Source organism: Pipistrellus kuhlii, unplaced genomic scaffold (genome assembly GCF_014108245.1).
Source record: "Pipistrellus kuhlii isolate mPipKuh1 unplaced genomic scaffold, mPipKuh1.p scaffold_m20_p_5, whole genome shotgun sequence".
Lineage (NCBI taxonomy): Eukaryota > Metazoa > Chordata > Mammalia > Chiroptera > Vespertilionidae > Pipistrellus > Pipistrellus kuhlii.
In genome coordinates, this window is record NW_023425551.1 from 20,192,954 (window position 1) to 20,211,740 (window position 18,787).

The following is an 18,787-nucleotide window of genomic DNA, read 5'->3' on the forward strand; positions in this document are numbered from 1 at the left end:
TCACTGGTCCAATGTAACCCAACTACTAAATGGTGAAGAGAAGATTTGAGCCCAGGCAGCTTGACTCCCCAAGCCTCCTCCTCACCTACTCCGTCATCCTCCCTAATAGACAAGCACTGCTCACATTGCCATGGCCACCACTGGGAAGGTAGGGGTGAACAGGAAAGGTGTGTCTGGCCTGGTGGAGTGAACCTCCTCCATCTCTCTTGCGTCCAGGCTCCTCCTCTCTCCCGGCTACCACTCGCCAAACACTCCTGCTGGCCCGAGTACAGTTCTTTCCTTTCCATCCTCTCTCTGTGCTTGAATAGTCAAACTCTGAGTTTGGGCTTTATGGCTCCGATGGTCTTCTCTTCTTGTAGGAGAAGTGAAATCCACCCAAGACCGGAAGAGCGCCCTCCACCTGTTCCGCCTCGGGGACGCCATGCTGAGGATCGTGCGCAGCAAGGCCAGGCCGCTGCTCCACGTGATGCGCTGCTGGAGCCTGGTGGCCCCGCACCTGGTGGAGGTGAGTGCCAGGGCAGCGGGCAGCTCAGGGGCTCCTTCCGCAGAGCCAGCACAGGGGTCGCCAATCGGTGTGGGGCACAGAGCGCTGTGGCCACAGCGCAATGAGAAGGTTCCCATCATCTGGCCACAGCATTATAGTTCTGTGGTTATACCTCATGGCATCTGAAGCGTCGCCCCAAAGGTCAGCACTGCCCTGGACTCATCCTGACCACTTTACAGTTTGGCAAGGTGCCTTACACAGCCAGCTTTCATTCTTTACGAACCGGTGTCAACCCGAGTCTGAAGCTTTATTCTTATACACGACTATCACAATGCCTTTTGTTCCTGTCAGTCTCTCCCTTCTAAGAGCTAACTATATTCTGGGCAGTACCCTCTAAGTAGGAGAACCATATGTAGTTTTCCAACAGAATTAACACTGGGGACCCCCTTCACTCTCCAAAGGAAAGCAGTGCATGTGATAAATTTTATGGCAACTCACCATCTCGGTACATGATGACTGGCTACTGCGAAGATGGCGGGAAAATTGTTGCCCTGTTTTACAATAACTATTCTTAGCAGCTCTTTAGTGCCTATCTGGTAGAGGTGTCTTATCTGGTAGAGATATTTTGGGAGCTTAATTCACTAACCTGAGAACATTCTGGTAAGGAAAGGGAGTAGAGAATAATTGCTTAGTTATGGCGAAGCAGTATCTCAGTTATCTATTACACTTTAATAAAGCATCCCCCAAACAGAGTGATTTAAAACAATATCCACTTAGTTAACTCAGGATTCCCTGCATCAGATATGTGAGCTAGGCTCAGCTGGCACTTCTCGGGGCTCAGCCAGGCAGGTCAGATCTCAGCTGGTCTCACATGTCACCCGTGGCCAGCTGGTCCATGATGGCCTTGACTTGGACGGCTGGACAATGGGCTCTCTCCTCCTCCAGAGGACTAGCCCCAGATCGTTCTCGTGGCATTTGTAGAATTCCAAAGGAAAGCAAGAGGGCAAATCCCAAATCACAATGACTCTTCAGCTCTCCACTCCTAAAAGAGTTGATATTGTTCAAAGCAAGCCACACATCCAAGCCCAGGGGGAGGGATAGGAGACTACTACAGGGCCTGGATACAAGGAGCTCTGGCCAATGAGAGCATTATTGGTGCAGTTGCCGCCCCTTATCCCCCACCCCCGCCCCCCTGCACTGAGGGACAGATGATTCCTCTGATCGTTCTGTGTTTGGGGCACAGCTAACAACGAGCCCATGGGCAGCTCTGGTGCCTTTATAGTCAGCATGTTCTACGTCACCGAGCAAACTGTCCTGTTACCTAAAAAAAAGAAGAAATTACTAGATACTCTCTGTTTCCTAGAAACATTTCAACGACATTGAAGTTGTGTCTAAGCAGTTTGCTAAATTATTAAAAATACAATTTAGTGTGCTGCTCATCTGTCCGTGCCCCCTGAAATGTTTGTTACTGTGACAGAATTGCTGCCTAACTCACCTCATTGCTCCCTGCAATGAGGTGAGTTAGGAAACCATTTGGAAACCAGATTCTTATTTGCCTGGAGTTCTGATGGTGTTCTCTTCTCTCCTGAATTTGCAGGCTGCCTGCCACAAGGAAAGACATGTGTCTCAGAAGGCTGTCTCCTTCATCCATGACATATTGACAGAGGTCCTCACGGACTGGAACGAGCCACCTCATTTCCACTTCAATGAAGCCCTCTTCCGGCCCTTTGAGCGGATTATGCAGCTGGAGCTGTGTGACGAGGATGTCCAAGACCAGGTCAGTGTGTCTCTGTAATCAGCTTTGCCATCATCATTGCATCCAGCTCTTACTGAGTGCACTGGCAGGCGTTGTTCTATGAATTTAGCATGTTCACCTTTCCACTAATCCTATGTGGAATCTGTGACAAATAAAGGTGAATCCACTTAGCTGATGATACATGTTTAGTGCTTGGTGGAACTGGGACTCAAACCTATGCAATCGGGTTATACTGGTCTATGCTCTTGTGCCTAGTCTATATGAATTGTCTCTTTGAAATCTAAATATGTTAAATAAATACTTAAGCCCTAGCCTATTTGGCTCTGTGGATAGACTGTCCGCCTGCAGACTGAAGGATCCAGGTTCGTTTCCAGTCAAAAGCATGTATTAGGTCTAGTAATAATTAATGTCGTTTTCTAATACTTTTTTAAATCGAATTTATTTAAACAATACAACAAAATTTAATCAACAATATAGTTGCCGTTGTTTTCTACTACTTGTGCCCAACGCTCAGGAAGCATTTTAATCCCTCTGTTGTAAAATTCTTGTGATTTTGATGCAAAAAATTCGGTCAATGCATTTTTGAGGCATTCTTCATTATTAAATTTTTTTCCAAGAAGAAAGTTTTGCAAAGAACAAAACAAATGGTAATCGGAAGGGGCAATATCAGGAGAATATGCAGGTTGAGGGAGAACTTCCCATTCTAACTGGCGCAGTTTTTCAGCAGTGATTCTTGCAGTATGCGGTCATGCATTATCATGGTGAAGAATTACGCCCTTCCGATTAATCAGCACGGGTTCTTTTTCTCTTAAAGCTTGGGCTAACCTTTCCAATTGGGCACTATACACTGCACTTGTAATGGTTTGGTTAGATGGTAAAAGTTCATAATGAAGAATTCCTTTAAAATTCCACCAAACACACAACATCACTTTTTTCGCATGCAAGTCAGGTTTTGGCGTGGGCTGCGGAGCTTCATTTTTGTCCAACCATTGAGGCCGCCTTTTCAAATTAACATACAGCACCCATTCTTCATCTCCGGTAACAATTTGCTCTAAAAATGGCAAACGGTTTTGAGGAGAGAGGAGCGAACTGCAAATTGTGACTCTTTGATTATGGTTGTTGTCGGTCAACTCATGAGGAACCCATTTTCCAAACTTTTGGACTTTGCCAAGTGCACGCAATTGATTGGAAATTGTTTTTTGTGAACAATTTAAAGTTGTCACAAGCTCTTGTTGGGTAATTTGAGGATTTTGCACCAAAAGAGCTTGAAGAGCTTCTTGATCAAAATTGGACACACGGCCTTGACCACTCTTGTCATCTAACGAAAAATTTCCCTCGCGAAATTTCTCATACCAACGCTGGCATTTTCTGGCGCTAACTGCATCTTGACCAAGAGCACTACAGATGTTTTTTTTGCAGCCTCACTTGCTTTTCTTCCTAATTGGAACTCGTAAAGCATGCAGTGCCGAATATGCTCTTCATCCGCCATCTTCTTAGCCCTAGTTTTGCAACAAAAACCAAACCAAACACAAACTTTTTCAAGCAAAACTTGTTAATTGCACTTCACACGTTCTGTAGATACCACGTGTTTGAAGGTTATGTCAATACAAGTCAACGCCAAGCAAGATTTTAAACGAATGTTTAAAAACAACATTAATTATTACTAGACCCGATACTTCAATTGCAGGCTCCTTCCCGGCTGGAGTCTTGGTTGCAAGAGGTAACCAATCGATGTGTATCTCTCACAAGGATATTTCTTTCTGTCTTTCCTCTCTCTCCCGCTCACTCTAAAAAATATGGAAAATATCCTTGGGTGAGGATTAAAAAGAAACAAAAAATGATAGAAGACTTAAAATTGTTTTTAAAGACATTGACACTCTGGCAAGAAAGTAAAGAATATTAAGATGCCCACAACTAAGTAAAAACTGGAAGCCACAGAAGTGAGCAGAGCTCTAAGACTGGGTTTGCCTTGACAGAATTTGTCACTAGGTGAAACTAAGTTCTGCTATCACTTTCTTGAGGCCAGAAGAACAGGAAAAAAAAAGAAAAGAAAAAAAAAAGTTTAATGCAAATCTTTAAAACTGGTGTCATTCAGATCAAGGTTGGATTAGAAATGAACCCAACCTCTCTGAAGATAAGATCAGCCTGTTTCTAACACTGGCATTTAGTAAAGATTAAAAATAATAATAACTCTCCAGGATTAAAATCACAAACCAGCCATTCTGTGGGGGTCAGTGCGTGAAAGTGCACCACCTGGTGGTCAGAGAAACTTTGCACCGACACTGTACAGAGCAATTTCCATCAAAATCCAAGCAGGCTTTTTAAAGATATTGGCAAGATGATTCTCAAATTTATATTCATATTCAAGGGATCTGGACTAGAGAAAAACAGATTTGAAAAAGAAGAACAGATTTGAAAAAGAAGAACAAATTTGAAAAATTTACCCGATTTTGAAACGTCAGTAGTCAACACAGTGTGTTATTGGTATAAGGATAGACTCATAGAACGATGGAACTTAATAGAGCACACACACAAAAAAACAGTCTCACATTTATGTTCAATTAATTTTTTACAAACATGCTACTGGAATTCAATAGAAATGATGTTATTTTCAACAAATAGTGTTTGAACATATGCAATAAAAATAACCTACACCTTTACCTCAACATATACCAAAAAAAAAATCTCAATATGGATCATAGGCTTAACTGTAAGAGCAAAAACTATAAACATTTCTAGGAGAAAGTATAGGAGATGATCTGTTAGACCTTGGATTAGGCAAAGATTTCTTATAAAGGATACCAGCATCATCCATGAAAAGAAAATGTGATGATGCTCACTTCAGCAGCACATATGAAAACTACAACAAAACAGAGATGATTTCCCCTGCTCAAGGATGACATGCAAATTCATGGAACTCTCCATGTTTTGTGCAGTTTCCAAGCTTCCTTACCATCCTTTGCTGATTAACATAGATACACACACACACACAATTTTTTTTTTTGATGAATTGGGCTTTATTAAAACTTAAAACTCTTGCTTTTCTAACATCATTTAAAAATAAAGACAAGCCCGAGGCTATGAAAAGGTATTTGCAAATTACAGACCTCAGGAAAGATCTGAGTCTAGAATACATAAAGAATTCTAAAAATAATTTTAAAAAGATAAGGATGAGAAGACAAAGACCCAATCTAAAAAACAAAACAAAACAAAAACAGTAAAATATTTATAAATGGCTAATAATAAGCTTGTGAAAAGTTGCCCAGCAACCTGAATCATTAGTAAAATGCCCATTCATGTAATATGACTGCTTATTTGGGTGATTTTTGCATGAGTTTGCCTGGGTTCTGCTCTTCCTCTTTCACTAAAATTAACCCAGAAATAGGGAGCAGAAAGACATCCCCCTTCCCAGAAATCCTCCTGCTCCTTGGAAGAGAAGGGTTTAATGTGCCACCTTCTTTGCCTCTGCCAGGTCGTCACATCCATTGGTGAGCTGGTTGAAGTGTGTTCCACCCAAATCCAGTCGGGCTGGAGGCCCTTGTTCAGCGCCCTGGAGACCGTGCACAGCGGGAACAAGTCCGAGGTGAAGGAGTACCTAGTGGGCGATTACTCCATGGGTAAGCTAGTGTGTGGGTATTGTTCCCTGGAACTTTACTGAATTCCTTTATTGGTTCTAACCAACGTTTGTTCGAGTCTTTTAAGACTTTCTGTATAGAAGACCATGACCTCTGCAGACAGAGAATTTTACCTCTTTCCAATTTTTCTTGCCTGATTGCTCTGGAGAGGACTTGAGCAGGAGTGGTGACAGTGGGAAGGATGGGGGCTGATGTTTGCCATAGAGCATTCATTCTTTGAACCCAGTTTCGTGCAATCAAAGCAGAGTGAACAATAGGGAGGCCCGGCATGCAGCCGTGCTGTATCAGCAGGAAATAAGCTGGCGTTGCAGGGCGCAGAGTTCTGAGTTCTGCCAGCAGGTGAGAGCCCGAGCATCTGCTCTTACCGATTGGACGAAAGACAAAGAGACTTATTGTTTTCACTTGAACAGATCTGTGCTGAGCTAATGCCTAAAGCCAAAATGAAAAATGTTATCCACTTGCTAGAAAGAAACAGAAAACTATCATAACACAGGAGGCTGGGTCTGGATGGAAAAGGATGGGCACCCCGAGCGCATGCCCAGCAACCAGGGGTATTGTGTCGGGGTCCCCAAGACCACCCCCACATTCAGAGACCCACCGGAAGGACTCAGCAAATAACCACGCTAAGATTTATTACGTGGCCCAGATTTATTCCGTTATTCACAGCTAAGAAGCAGGATGGCAGCATAGGAAGGATAAGCAGATTACAAGGGGGAAAGACAGACGGGATCTGGGGAAACCCCTGTCAGGCTCTCACCCTCCCGTGAAGAGTCCCACGGAGCACACTTTTACCCCAACAGTGAAAAATGCAGCAATACGATATAATGCTTCAGCCCAGGAAAGTGCACTAGAAACCCAGCTGAGGGTGGTCCCAAGAGGTACCTTCCGCCTAGCATACACCAGAATTCCTGACTCCCCAAAGGGTAGCAGGTGTTCAGAATAAACCACACTGTTTGCACCGTCTAGCCACGGTGAACTGCCTTCATTCGTTAAGTGTTGCCCAAGAATATTCTGTGAATCAAGTTCCCAGACTCCAGCCAAGAGCCAAGCTTGCAAGCAGGCCTTACAGGACAGCAGTCTCGGGCCTCCTGTGTTAATTCTTTCCTGCACATGTATGAGTAAAGTAGTATACTCCATCGGGGGTTTATCTAAACCTTCCCTTCTCTAAAATCGCATGTGCAGGGGCCCACGTTTCACTGCCCTATAGACTGCACATTGCCTCAGCCCTGCATAAAGCCAGCTTTGCTCCCTCTCTACCCTGGGCTCTCTTTGTAGCTCTCCTGCAGCTCCCCCTGCAGGCCAAGCTAAGAAGCACAGCATCGGAGCCAGGCCAGCTGTCCCTTCAAAAGGCACTGGCTTTTCTTCAGAGTTTTCTAAGGCCCTGGGGAAGGTGCCGGGAGTTTGGGCTACCTGAAGGGTAGAGACTTAACTTCCTTAACATTCTATAATCTTCCTCCCTCAGGGAAAGGCCAAGCTCCAGTGTTTGACGTATTTGAAGCTTTTCTCAACACCGACAACATCCAGGTCTTCGCTAATGCAGCCACTAGTTACATCATGTGCCTTATGAAGTTTGTCAAAGGGCTGGGTAAGTGGAATCCTCCTTCTGTGCCTTGTAACAGCTGGGGACCCTTTCCTGCATGGCCTTGTATGGAAAGCCCCAGAGACAGGCCCTCTGACTGCCTGGAGCGAGCCGGCAGCTTGGGGCGGGAGCAGATGGTGTGTATGACTGTGTCCACGGCTGACATATTTCATTGTGTTCATGGAATAATCTGGTAATGGAGTATGTTTCCTATTACTTCACAGACCGCTGTTTTATTTAAGAAGCTCTAGTTCTGGTATTCTGTTGTTCAGTAAAAAAAAAAAAGTGGAGTGCCTGCTCCCTGGGCGTGGCAGCCTGTTCGTACTGTGGGACATAAAGATGAATAAAACATGCTTCCTGCCCAGGAGACGCCCTGGGAAACAGACACACAAATCAATAATTACAGTTTAGTGAGACAAATATTTTCATAGAAGCTCGTAAAGAAAAAGAAAAAAAAGAAAGAAAAGCCATTTAAGCTGAAATGAACAGACAGTGGAAAGGAAGAACAGCTCCAAATTTCTTAAAAGGACTGATATTACCCAGAACTGGATATCCAGGAGGAGAGCAGGTCAGTGTGGAGGACAGGACTAAGTAATGAAGTCTAGCTCTGGGCATTTGGACATGTTGACTTGCAGTGAAACATTCGAGTGCAGATGCTTCTCTACAGGTTAGAAATTTGAGACTTTATCTTAAGGAGTTGAGACCTGAAAATAGGATCCAGGATTAGCAGTGTGCAGATGGAGAATATTTAAAACAGGTAGGTTCTAGTTCTTTCTGTGAATTACAAGGTGGAATTACTAGTATTGAGCTGGGGATGGATATTGGGACCATCTGAGACCCCAGAATGTTGGCTGGGTGCTGCCCCTGGCTCCAGGGGGTGCCATCTGTATAGCCTTTGACTTTGAAATACTCACTGTACAACAAACTAGGAAATGAATTTATTTTTAATTCCCACTTGGTTATTTCCACCTGAACTTGGCATAGTCTGTGTTTTAATCCTGTAAGGTGTGTTCATCTAAACCAGGAGTTTGCAAACTCTGGCCCACAGGCCAAATTCCAATCACCAATAGTTTTTATAAATACAGTTTTGTTGGAGCCCAGCCACGGTCATTGGTCTGTGGCTGCTTTTGTGCAGCAGGGGCAGGGCTGAGAGGCTGCAGCCAAGGCAGTCTGACCCGCAAAGCCTGGAGCAGGGGTCCTCAAACTTTTTAAAGTGGGGGCCAGATCACAGTCCCTCAGAGAGCTGGAGGGCCGGACTATATGAACTACTAATTCCTACTGTAACACCTCGGCTGCGCTCACTGCCCAAAAAACCTGGCGGGCCTGATCAGACTCCTCTGCGGGCCGCATGTGGCCCTCAGGCCGTAGTTTGAAGACCCCTGGCCTGGAGCATTTCCTGCCTGGGCCCCGCACAAAAACGTTTGCCAATATCCAAAACGTAAGAAATGTTTGTCTTTTCTAAGGAGAACATGCCTCTTTGTCTGCATCTGAATTTTAACTAATGCCTAGTAATTATGTCAGTCTACTCACAGGGGAGGGTGCTAGTTGCTACAATTATAGACAATTAGAAACAATTACAGTACTGTGCAATGATTTTATTAAAAGTTGAGAAATAGGTTCCTTACATGAGAAGAAAAATTATTCTCAACTATTGTTTGCCTATAGAAAATCTAGAAACCCTCTACAGATCTGTAAAAAAGGAAAAAAAAACAAACGAATTTTATTTCAACTTAATTACATAGCCTCTATCCCCAAACCCCAGATGTTCAGAATCTTCCCAGAGCTTCATTTATCATCGCTATTTAGTGCTGAGCACCGGCAGTCACATGAGACCCTTTTCCAATGGCGTCCGGGATCATCCCCATCAGAGCTTCAGAAGTCGCACCCTGAGCAGTGGGGCCCAGGGCGGGAATCCGAGTGCCCAGGGACAAGTGAATACTGTTCGGCCACTGCCAGTGCCCGGGCAGGATAGAGAGAAAGTGCCCATTGTTTAGTCAAAAGAGGAGTTACAGTACAAAATCATCTCAACCACATAAGATGTGTGGTATGATCCTGTGTTTAACATGTACACATACATGCAGGGGACAGAATGAGTGAAAGGATTTCTCTCCGGTACACGTTAATTTAATTTTTTTTTTTTTTGGTCTGTGTTAGTAGATACTGGGTGAGTTAATGCTGTGCGAGTAAACAGGTCTTCTGCTGTCAGGGCATAAACAAGGATAACTTTGTCTCTGTCCCCCAGGGGAGGTGGACTGTAAGGAGATCGGAGACTGTGTCCCGGGACCAGGAGCCACTGCCCCCGACCTGTGCCTCCCTGCCCTGGACTACCTCAGGCGCTGCTCTCAGGTACAGGGTTGCTCATGCCAAGTCCCAGGCCCTGGAACCTGCCTCTGGAGATGCTTGTGTCAAAAGACACGTGTGGGTGTGTTTGGCTGAGGCCCAGGAGAAGCCCTGTCTACGGTCTCTGAGGCGATGGGGACTTAGGTTTGGAGCATAAGTGTTTGACCCCACCCGTGCCACGAAGGAGAGAGAGAAAGTGATAACCGTGTCCTAGAACATAGTTGGACTCCAAGATCTCTGGCGCTTCTCATTTATCCTCAGATGAACGACCATCATTTCTATATGTCAGGCTGTAGAGGGAGGAGTCATGAGGTCCTGGGAGATCTTCCTTATACACCAAAACGGGGAAAGGGGGGGGGGGAGAGGGGTGTGCAGCCAGGGAGGACAGACACAGAAAAAGGAAGAGGGGTGTTATTCAATCAAGCGCTAGTCGGCAAACACAATAAAACATCACCTGTCATATGGGCAGTGACCTTAATTTTGCTCAGTTCAATAACGCTCTGTCCTTACCCATGTCCAGTGCCTGTGGAACAAGGCGGCATCCTGTCCTTGAGGCCCTTCCTCCTCTGGGCTTCGGTGACACCTCTCTCAGATACTCTCAGATAGATTTTCTCCCGTCTTCTCAGCTTGTGTCCCCAAGGCCCCACGTGACATGACTCCGGTTCTATTTCCATCTCAGAACCCCTCCTCTCACTCACTGTGCTCCAACCACTCTCCCCCTCTGCCCCTCACATACACCCCGCTGACTACACCCAGGGCCTTGCTGCTCTCTCTGCCCGGAATGCTTCCTCCTCAGATCTCTGTATGACGCCCTTATCTTCCAAATCTCATTGGGAACATCGCTGGTCAGAGAAACCAGGCCTTTGGCATCTACCAACTCCCTGCCAATGTGCCCCACACAGCTTGGTCACTTTCTGTAGAACCATCTGTCTAACGTTCTAACATTTACGTCAGACATTTTATTATTTCTGCAAAGATTCTTGTCTGTAAGACCCATAGGAAAGGAATTTTGTCTATCTTTCTCACAGCTGTTTCCCTGGTTTCTAGAACACGATGGTCATAGCAGGCCGGATTGTAATTTGTGAAGGTATACGGACCTTTGGCAGTTTCCGTAGTAGACACCCCTAGGGGACCTGGCTCAAGTGGAGAGAGGGGAGTAAAGAGCCCAGGGTAGTGTCTTCTGTTCCTGGTCTTGGTTAGAGTTTCTTCATTTCTCCATTGCCCCCTGTGTCTGATGAGGGATCATGTGAAGGAGAAATCGAAGTCTGGTGGTATCTGATTTGCCTGCAGACTCTCTTCTCAGTGACGCCATAGAACACCTTCTCCCGTAGGCAAAAATTCTTGACATGTGACATGGTTCCCTTAGGTTCATATGAATCTTTAAAACTCATAGGCAATTGAGATGCTGCAAAAATATTCATTGTTTTTTTTCCTCCTCTACCTTTTTGTTGCTATTGAATGCTATTTCATTTGCTTCCTGGGATAAATGCCTCCTACAAGAAGCCAAATTACAACCACTCAACTTTAAACCTTTCATACAGTGGCAGCTTTTCTCTCCCCTTTCGATAACTAGTATATAACTTTATTGTTTTTTTAAAGCCCTGAGTGTAGCTTTTTCCAATATATAACTGAATTTTTTTTTTTTTTAGTTATTGGCCAAAATCTACAAAATGCCAATGAAGCCAATATTTCTTAGCGGGCGACTTGCTAGCTTGCCTCGAAGACTTCAGGAGCAGTCAGCAAGCAGTGAGGATGGCATCGAGTCGGTCCTGTCTGATTTTGATGATGACACGGGTAAGTTCATCGATTAGACTAAATCAGGTTATTGGCTGTGTACATATTCTCAGAAGCTTAAGCCATGAATTAAGTAGCTTACAGATCTTGAATGATCATCCATTTATGTTGTTACTGTTTATGATTCTAACAAGTCTACCTAAAAGTTTCTATGGGTTCTCCAAACACATTTCACGGTTGATGCCTCCATCTAAAAACAGTGCAGATTCTGCTAAATATGATTTCTAACTTTGACTTTCTTGAATTTAGCACTTTGGAATGTGGTTGCATTGGGGCATTGGTACTTAAATTGGCTGGTAATTGTCTTTAATTCCTTCTAGGAAACACAATCATTATATAATTACTTCCTGCAGGACTATTTGGTTAGAAACGGGAAATTATGCCATTACTGAAGAGAGAATCTATTTGTGACAGGAGAAGCTAAAGACTCATTAAGAGAATAATTTTAAAGAATACGTTCCAAATTAGTTCCCATGTACTTTTCTGTGAATTGGAGTTCCGTCTAGTAGCTTTGGTTTATTTTCAGACCGGCTAACTCATGCTCCAACTTGATGACACTGTTCTGTTTCTAGATATTGAAATGGAAATGATATCCTTAAAGGGATCTGATATCTGTGAATGGGTTTTTTCAAACCCACACAAAAGACTTTTTAGGGGAGGCTTCTTAAATTTGCTTTTGTGTTTGTTTTACATTTTGCTATTACAAATTCAGTTATGGGGGTTGCTAGAAGATTTACAGTTTTTCATAGAGATTAGAAAACCTCACTAGTTCAGGCTATTTATGAGAAAGAACTATAGGAATAACTAATGGAAAGGAAAAATACTGGAAACTGGCTACATGTTGCTTAATAGTTCATTTAATGGTTAGATTAGCATTGTAAACCTCCAAAATCAGTTTGTATTCAGAGTGTCCCAAAAATGTATACACCACTTTGAATAATTAATTATAAAGGCAGTTTTTATTAAAATACATTTCTTTTTCAAAATTGAGCTATCAGCATTAAAGTATTTATACATTTTGAGGGGGACACCTGTATCTAACAGTGGGCATTCCATTTTCATGTATGCAAATCATTAATCGATTTTTTTTTAAGGCAGTCCATCTTTTTAGTTTAGTTTAGCCAAGCACACACAAAGTTTCCCACAGTATAAATTTATAGAAGGTTTTAAAGTTATAATTATATAGGAAATATAGCTAAATCAGAGAAAGGAATAAAAGTAAACACTTTAAGTTAGTATTAGCAATTCTCACTATTTATATATTCTGAGATATTTCTCTAGTTTTCAAAGGCAAATAATTATTTTCCCCCTATGGAAATTTTATAGACATATATAAAACTAGACAGAATGGTATAGTGAATCTTCATATACCTTTCACCCAGCTTCAAATCTAAACTTATAGCCAACCTCACCATCTTCCTCACCCCTACCTATATCCTCCTTTCCATATTATTTTAAAGCAAACCTGAGACATTAGTATGTTTTCTTTAAAGATAATAACCATAAAGTTATCACATTTAAAAATCAACAGTCACTCTTTACTAACATCAAATATCTATTGTGTAAACTTTCCAATTGTCTTATAGATGTCAGTTAATTTTTAGGATTCACATAAGATCCATACTATATCTTTGGCTGACATGTCTCTTAAATCCTTTTCAATCTATAGATTTCTTCTCTAACTTTATTTAATCCCTTTTCAATTTATTTGCTGAAGAAGTGAGGTACTTTGTCCTGTAGAGTTTCCTACTGTGCTGTGTAACATGTTTTTCTGTCCTCTGAATTTCCTATAAATTAGTTTGTCCATACCTGCTCTTACAGGGTGGGGCAAGAGTAGGTTTACAGTTGTTCATTTAGAAAATAATGCAATGCTATATAATAAAAGCCTAATATGCAAATCAACTGAATGGCAGAATGACCAGTCACTATGATGCGCACGGACCACCAGGGGGAAGGTGCTCAATGCAGGAGCTGCCCGCAGGCCAGCTAAGGTGGGAGCCAGTGGGGATCCCACTGGTCACCTCAGATTGGCCTTGATCGCCAGCCAGGCCTAGGAACCCTACCCATGTACAAATTTAATGCATCAGGCCTCTAGTAATAAATAAATAATACAAGAATAAATTCCATGTTTCAGGTACTCACAACTATAAACCTATTTTTGCCCCAACCTGTATTTTGAGGTTCATAAGATTTTCTTATAACCTAGTTTTATTATGTTTTTTGTCCATGATTTTTTGGTTTTGCCTCCTGTTAATAGGTATTTTTAAAACTAGGGAAAGAGTGTGTTTTTTTTTTTTTTTTCAAGGAAACACTTTATTGATTTCAAAGAGAGGAAGGGAGAGAGAAAGAGAGAAACATCATGATGAGAGATAATCCATTGACTGGCTACCTCCTGCATGCCCCCTACTGGGGATCGAGCCCACAACCTGGGCATATACCCTTCATTAGAATCAAACCTGGGACCCTTCAGTCCATAGGCCAATGATCTATCCACTGAACAAAACCAGCTAGGGCAATGGAAACATTCTTGAAGTGCCATCTTCTGATGCAGTTTTATTTTGTAGAAAAATTTGAAGTATTGAAATTAAAATGTAGAGTCGGCCGTTTTTTATATTCTACTCTAGTCCTTTTCTGCACAGCTTTCTGAGCTATAGGTCCACATATTTCCAGACAGTGATGTGCAGAAACGTTGGCTCATACAGTGCTTGCATAAATTACAGAACTAAAATTATTTGGACCTAGTAGAAAGAATTTCATGTTTTCTCTCTCACTCAGTGATAGGCAGCACTAAGAGTATGTTATTTTAAAAATGAAACTCTGAGAAGAGAAGAAAGAGGTGAGTTGTGTACTGAGGACAGATGAACCTACTCACACTGGGTGCATCATTCTCCCAGCTATGCGTAATATACACAGTGGTTTGTATGTGCACAGGAGTGAGAGGATGCCAGAAATGCAAACTGCCGTGTGGACAGGTAAATTTAAACTAATTTATAGATAAGAGCAAAGATAGACTAGAACAAGCAACAAGAGAGAAAAAAACAGGTAACTTAGACTTCAAAAGCATCAAAGGACAAGACTAGAACAAGCAACAAGAGAGAAAAAAACAGGTAACTTAGACTTCAAAAGCATCAAAGGACATTATCAAGAAAATGAAAAGACAACCTAAAGAATGGGAGCACATATTTGTAAATCATAGTTCTGGTTTTAATATCCAGAATATATAAATAATTCCTAAAACTCAACAACAAAAAGATAACCCACTGTAAAAATGGGCAAGGAACAGGAATAGCTATTTCTAAAAAATAAAATAAAAGATACATAGGCCATCTGCATGAAAAGAGGCCCAATAATACTTAGTCATTAGAAAAATGTAAATAAAAAATATTAGTTACACTTCCTAGGATGGCTATAGGTTAAAAAAAAACAAAACAGCAATAGAAAATAAATGTAAGCAAGGATGTGGAGAAATTGGAACCCTCATGGGAATGTAAAATGGTACCGTTTTTATGGAAAACAATTTGGTAGTTCTCCAAAACACTAAGTAAAATTACCATAGAAAGCCACTCTTAGGTATGTACTCAAAGAATTGAAAGGAAGGACTCAAACATATTCTCCCGTGTTCATTGCAGCCTTATTCACAATAACCAAAAGCTAGAAACAACACGTGTCCAATATGATGGACAAAATGTGGTGTATACATACAATGGAATATTATTTATCCATAAAAAGTAACAAAATTCTGATACCTGCTACAACATGGATGTGTTATACTAAGTGAAATAAGCCAGACACAAAAAGAAGGCAGATCAGAGGTTGCCTGAGGTGTTGGAGTGAGAAGAGAATGGAAAATTATTGCTTAATGATTATAGAGAGTTTCTGTTTGAGGTGATGAAAAGTTTTGAAAATAGTCGTGATGGTTGTTCAACATTGTGCATTTAATTGGTACCACTGAATATAGCACACACAAACATGGCTAAAATTGCGTTTTATGTATATCTTAATGATTAAGGTGATAGAACTAAAAGGACATTATATTCTTTTGCTGTCATCAACTCTCAAGAAATATGACAATCATTTCATATAGAATTTATAAACCACATCACCTTCTTCCTGAAGGGGAATAAGAAATTTGAGTGTTCTTTTTTTCTTTGTCAGAATATGTAAATTATAACCTGTCCATATACAGACCCTGAGAGCTGCCTTCCTGGGGGATGCCTCCCATCCATAGAGCATATGGCAGTTTAGAGAGATTCTGTATCCTGTTGACTCAAATGTCACAGAGGTCTGGTTTTGCGTTCCAGGTCTGATCGAAGTCTGGATCATCCTGCTGGAGCAGCTAGCGGCAGCTGTGTCCAACTGCCCACGGCAGCACCAGCCACCAACCTTGGATTTACTCTTCGAGCTGTTGAGAGATGTCACCAAAACACCTGGTAAATATTTCCATGTCTATCATTTGGGGCAGGTGTCCTACATATAATGTTTCTCAGAAAGGGCCTTCCTATTTTACTGCTGTAACCCTAGACAGCATAATAGATGCTCAGTAAATATTTATGGAGTGGCTATGATGTTTAGGATATGTCCTATGACTATTTACAAATAATGTGTGGTGGCCAGTTAGTTGAATGTGTTGGTGCCCCACAATGATCAGGCCGTGGTGTCAGTGTCTCCGTGAGTGAGCTGGCTTTACTCTGTTCCATAAACCCAGCCTTGTATCTCACATGTTACTGACCCAAGAGCGGTCGATAGGATTCACCGTGTCTCCCACTGAGCAGATATCCAAACCGCTCAAATGTAAATGCAGTATTAAGACAGCAGCATCTTGATTGTATAAAGGCCAAAGGAAATTAGATTTGTAAAATGACAGTTTAGTGATCACCTAGTACCCTGATAGGAGAGGAAAAGAATGTCCTTAAAAATGTATTTTTTTGTTGTTGTTGTTCTGAATTAAGGTTAGTATACACACTTATCCAAATTTTCCTAAAATTAAATTTTTATAGATTTTAGTTTTCATGAACAGAATCATAACCACACACTAAACCACTAGTTTATAGTAAGTAAGAAGAGGGGTTTTGCATTCAATATAAACAGATGAAGACTTGATAATTGTGGTACTGTTTTAAATCTATTGCAAACTTTATGTTGTAATTTTTCCCCAGAAAATCATAATAGTTACTCTCACATATTAAAATGTTAAATGCCAAAATAAGCAGGTATTTTTTTATTTTTTATTATTTACTTTTTAATATTTTATTGATTTATTTATTTTTAATATATTTTGTTGATTTTGTACAGAGAGGAAGGGAGAGAGATAGAGAGTTAGAAACATCGATGAGAGAGAGTCATCGATCAGCTGCCTCTTGCACACCCCCTACTGGGGATATGCCCGCAACCAAGGTACATGCCCCTGACCGGAATCGAACCCGGGACCTTTCAGTCCCCAAGCCGACGTTCTATCCATTGAGCCAAACTGGTCTCGGCAGCAGGTATTTTTTTAGTTAACATTTAAAATATATATTTTTTTATTGATTTTAGAGAGGAAGGGAGACAGATAGAGATAAGAAACATCTATGTTGAGAGAGAATCAGCTGCCTCCTGCACACCCATACTGAGGATCGAGCCCACAACCCAGGCATGTGCCCTTGGCTGGAATCAAACCTGGGACCCTTCAGTCTGTAGGCCAATGCTCTATCCACTGAGCCAAACTGGCTAGGGCAAAGCAGGTATTTTACAGAATGAATTATTTGCCACTGCTTCTAAATCTCTTTATTGGTCATTATCATTTTCTGCTTTCACATTTAGTGCTACTAAGTGTGTGAACTTAAAAATCTATCATCAAAGGAAATTGATGATGGTAATAAAGACAAAAACTATATATGATAATATATGCTAAAACATCTTAAATACAAAAAATAAGTATGGTAAAAGCATATAAATATTCTATGGACATTAAAATGAATATTTGTGAATAATATGTAATGACATAACTGTTTATAAGGCATTACGTTAAAATATACAATGAGTGGCCAGATTATAATGATCTCTGAACGCATAATAATCTGACCACTCAGTGTATTTGTATCTCAAATGGGCACCAAAAGTATTCTAGACTTTTGCTGGAGATCAACCACCTATTTTCCCTGAGCCTTCTATCAGCCAGTGCAAAGGGGAAAACTGATCAGGTGCAGATTTATAGTATCTTTGCTATAAAATAAATGAGGTACTCAAGAGAAGTACACTGAGTAGCCAGATTATTATGCATTCAGAGATCATAATAATCTGGCCACTCAGATTATATATGGAATATAATCTCAACTTTATGAAATTTTATACATTTATAAATATATACACCCCAAACACACATACATTCAGAATGTACTTTTTTCTTCTTTGTATTCTCATGTGTTTTCTGTTTGATTATAAAAAGGATGCCTCATTTTTGTAACCAGAATTTTAAAAATTCATCTTTCTCACAGATTTTCATTATGGCATTGACTATAAAGCAAAATAGAGAAATGTCTTCAATGTCCATTTTAAGGGAATGGATAAGTAAACTGTTGCATAAATAGACAATGGAGTAATAGTATGTGGAATAAAAATGAGGATTACATAAATTTGCTGACACAGAATGATCTCTAGCACATATTGTTAAGAGCAAAAATTCATGTAGACCAAAGTTTACATTATCCCATTTATATAAAAATAATAAAAAATAATAAATAACAAATACAACTCTATTTCTCTGTTTCATATAAATACATAAATACTTATATTTTAAGGGTATTTTCTTAATGTATCTGTATGTTTACATCTGGGAACTATCAAGTAGTTGATCAAGTGATTATTTGAATTCATGTATTACTTGCATAACTAAAATCATGCAGAAACAAAAAAGAAAAATGTAATCGGAGATCTGTATTCCCTAATCAGTGGTAAATGTTTTTCCCTGCACTTTCTCAGAGAATAGGGCACTCCCTCAAAAGAGGTCATCACGAAACCGGTTTGGCTCAGTGGATAGAGCATCGTCCTGCAGAGTCAAGGGTCCCAGATTTGATTCCAGTCAAGGGCATGTACCTTGATTGTGGGCACATCCCCTGTGGGGGGTGTGCAGGAGGAGGCTGATCAATGTTTCCAGCTTTCTATCCCTCTCCCTTCCTCTCTATAAAAAAAAATCAAATATATTTTTTAAAAAAGAGGTCATC

General features: G+C 41.1%; 1 protein-coding gene and 1 pseudogene across 5 annotated transcripts in view; both read left to right on the plus strand.

Moving 5' to 3' along the window:
• Window positions 1-18,787, plus strand: part of ARFGEF3 (ARFGEF family member 3) — a 124,562-nt gene that overhangs the window by 93,860 nt on the left and 11,915 nt on the right. For all 5 annotated transcript variants that reach the window (XM_045572576.1, XM_036413858.2, XM_036413859.2 and 2 more), the window contains 7 exons: window positions 360-505; window positions 2,082-2,261; window positions 5,713-5,857; window positions 7,338-7,460; window positions 9,697-9,800; window positions 11,444-11,588; window positions 15,890-16,018. In XM_045572576.1, coding sequence (XP_045428532.1) covers window positions 360-505; window positions 2,082-2,261; window positions 5,713-5,857; window positions 7,338-7,460; window positions 9,697-9,800; window positions 11,444-11,588; window positions 15,890-16,018 — 972 coding nt within the window. The remainder of the gene's footprint in view (window positions 1-359; window positions 506-2,081; window positions 2,262-5,712; window positions 5,858-7,337; window positions 7,461-9,696; window positions 9,801-11,443; window positions 11,589-15,889; window positions 16,019-18,787) is intronic.
• LOC118706211 lies at window positions 5,075-5,171 on the plus strand (annotated as a pseudogene).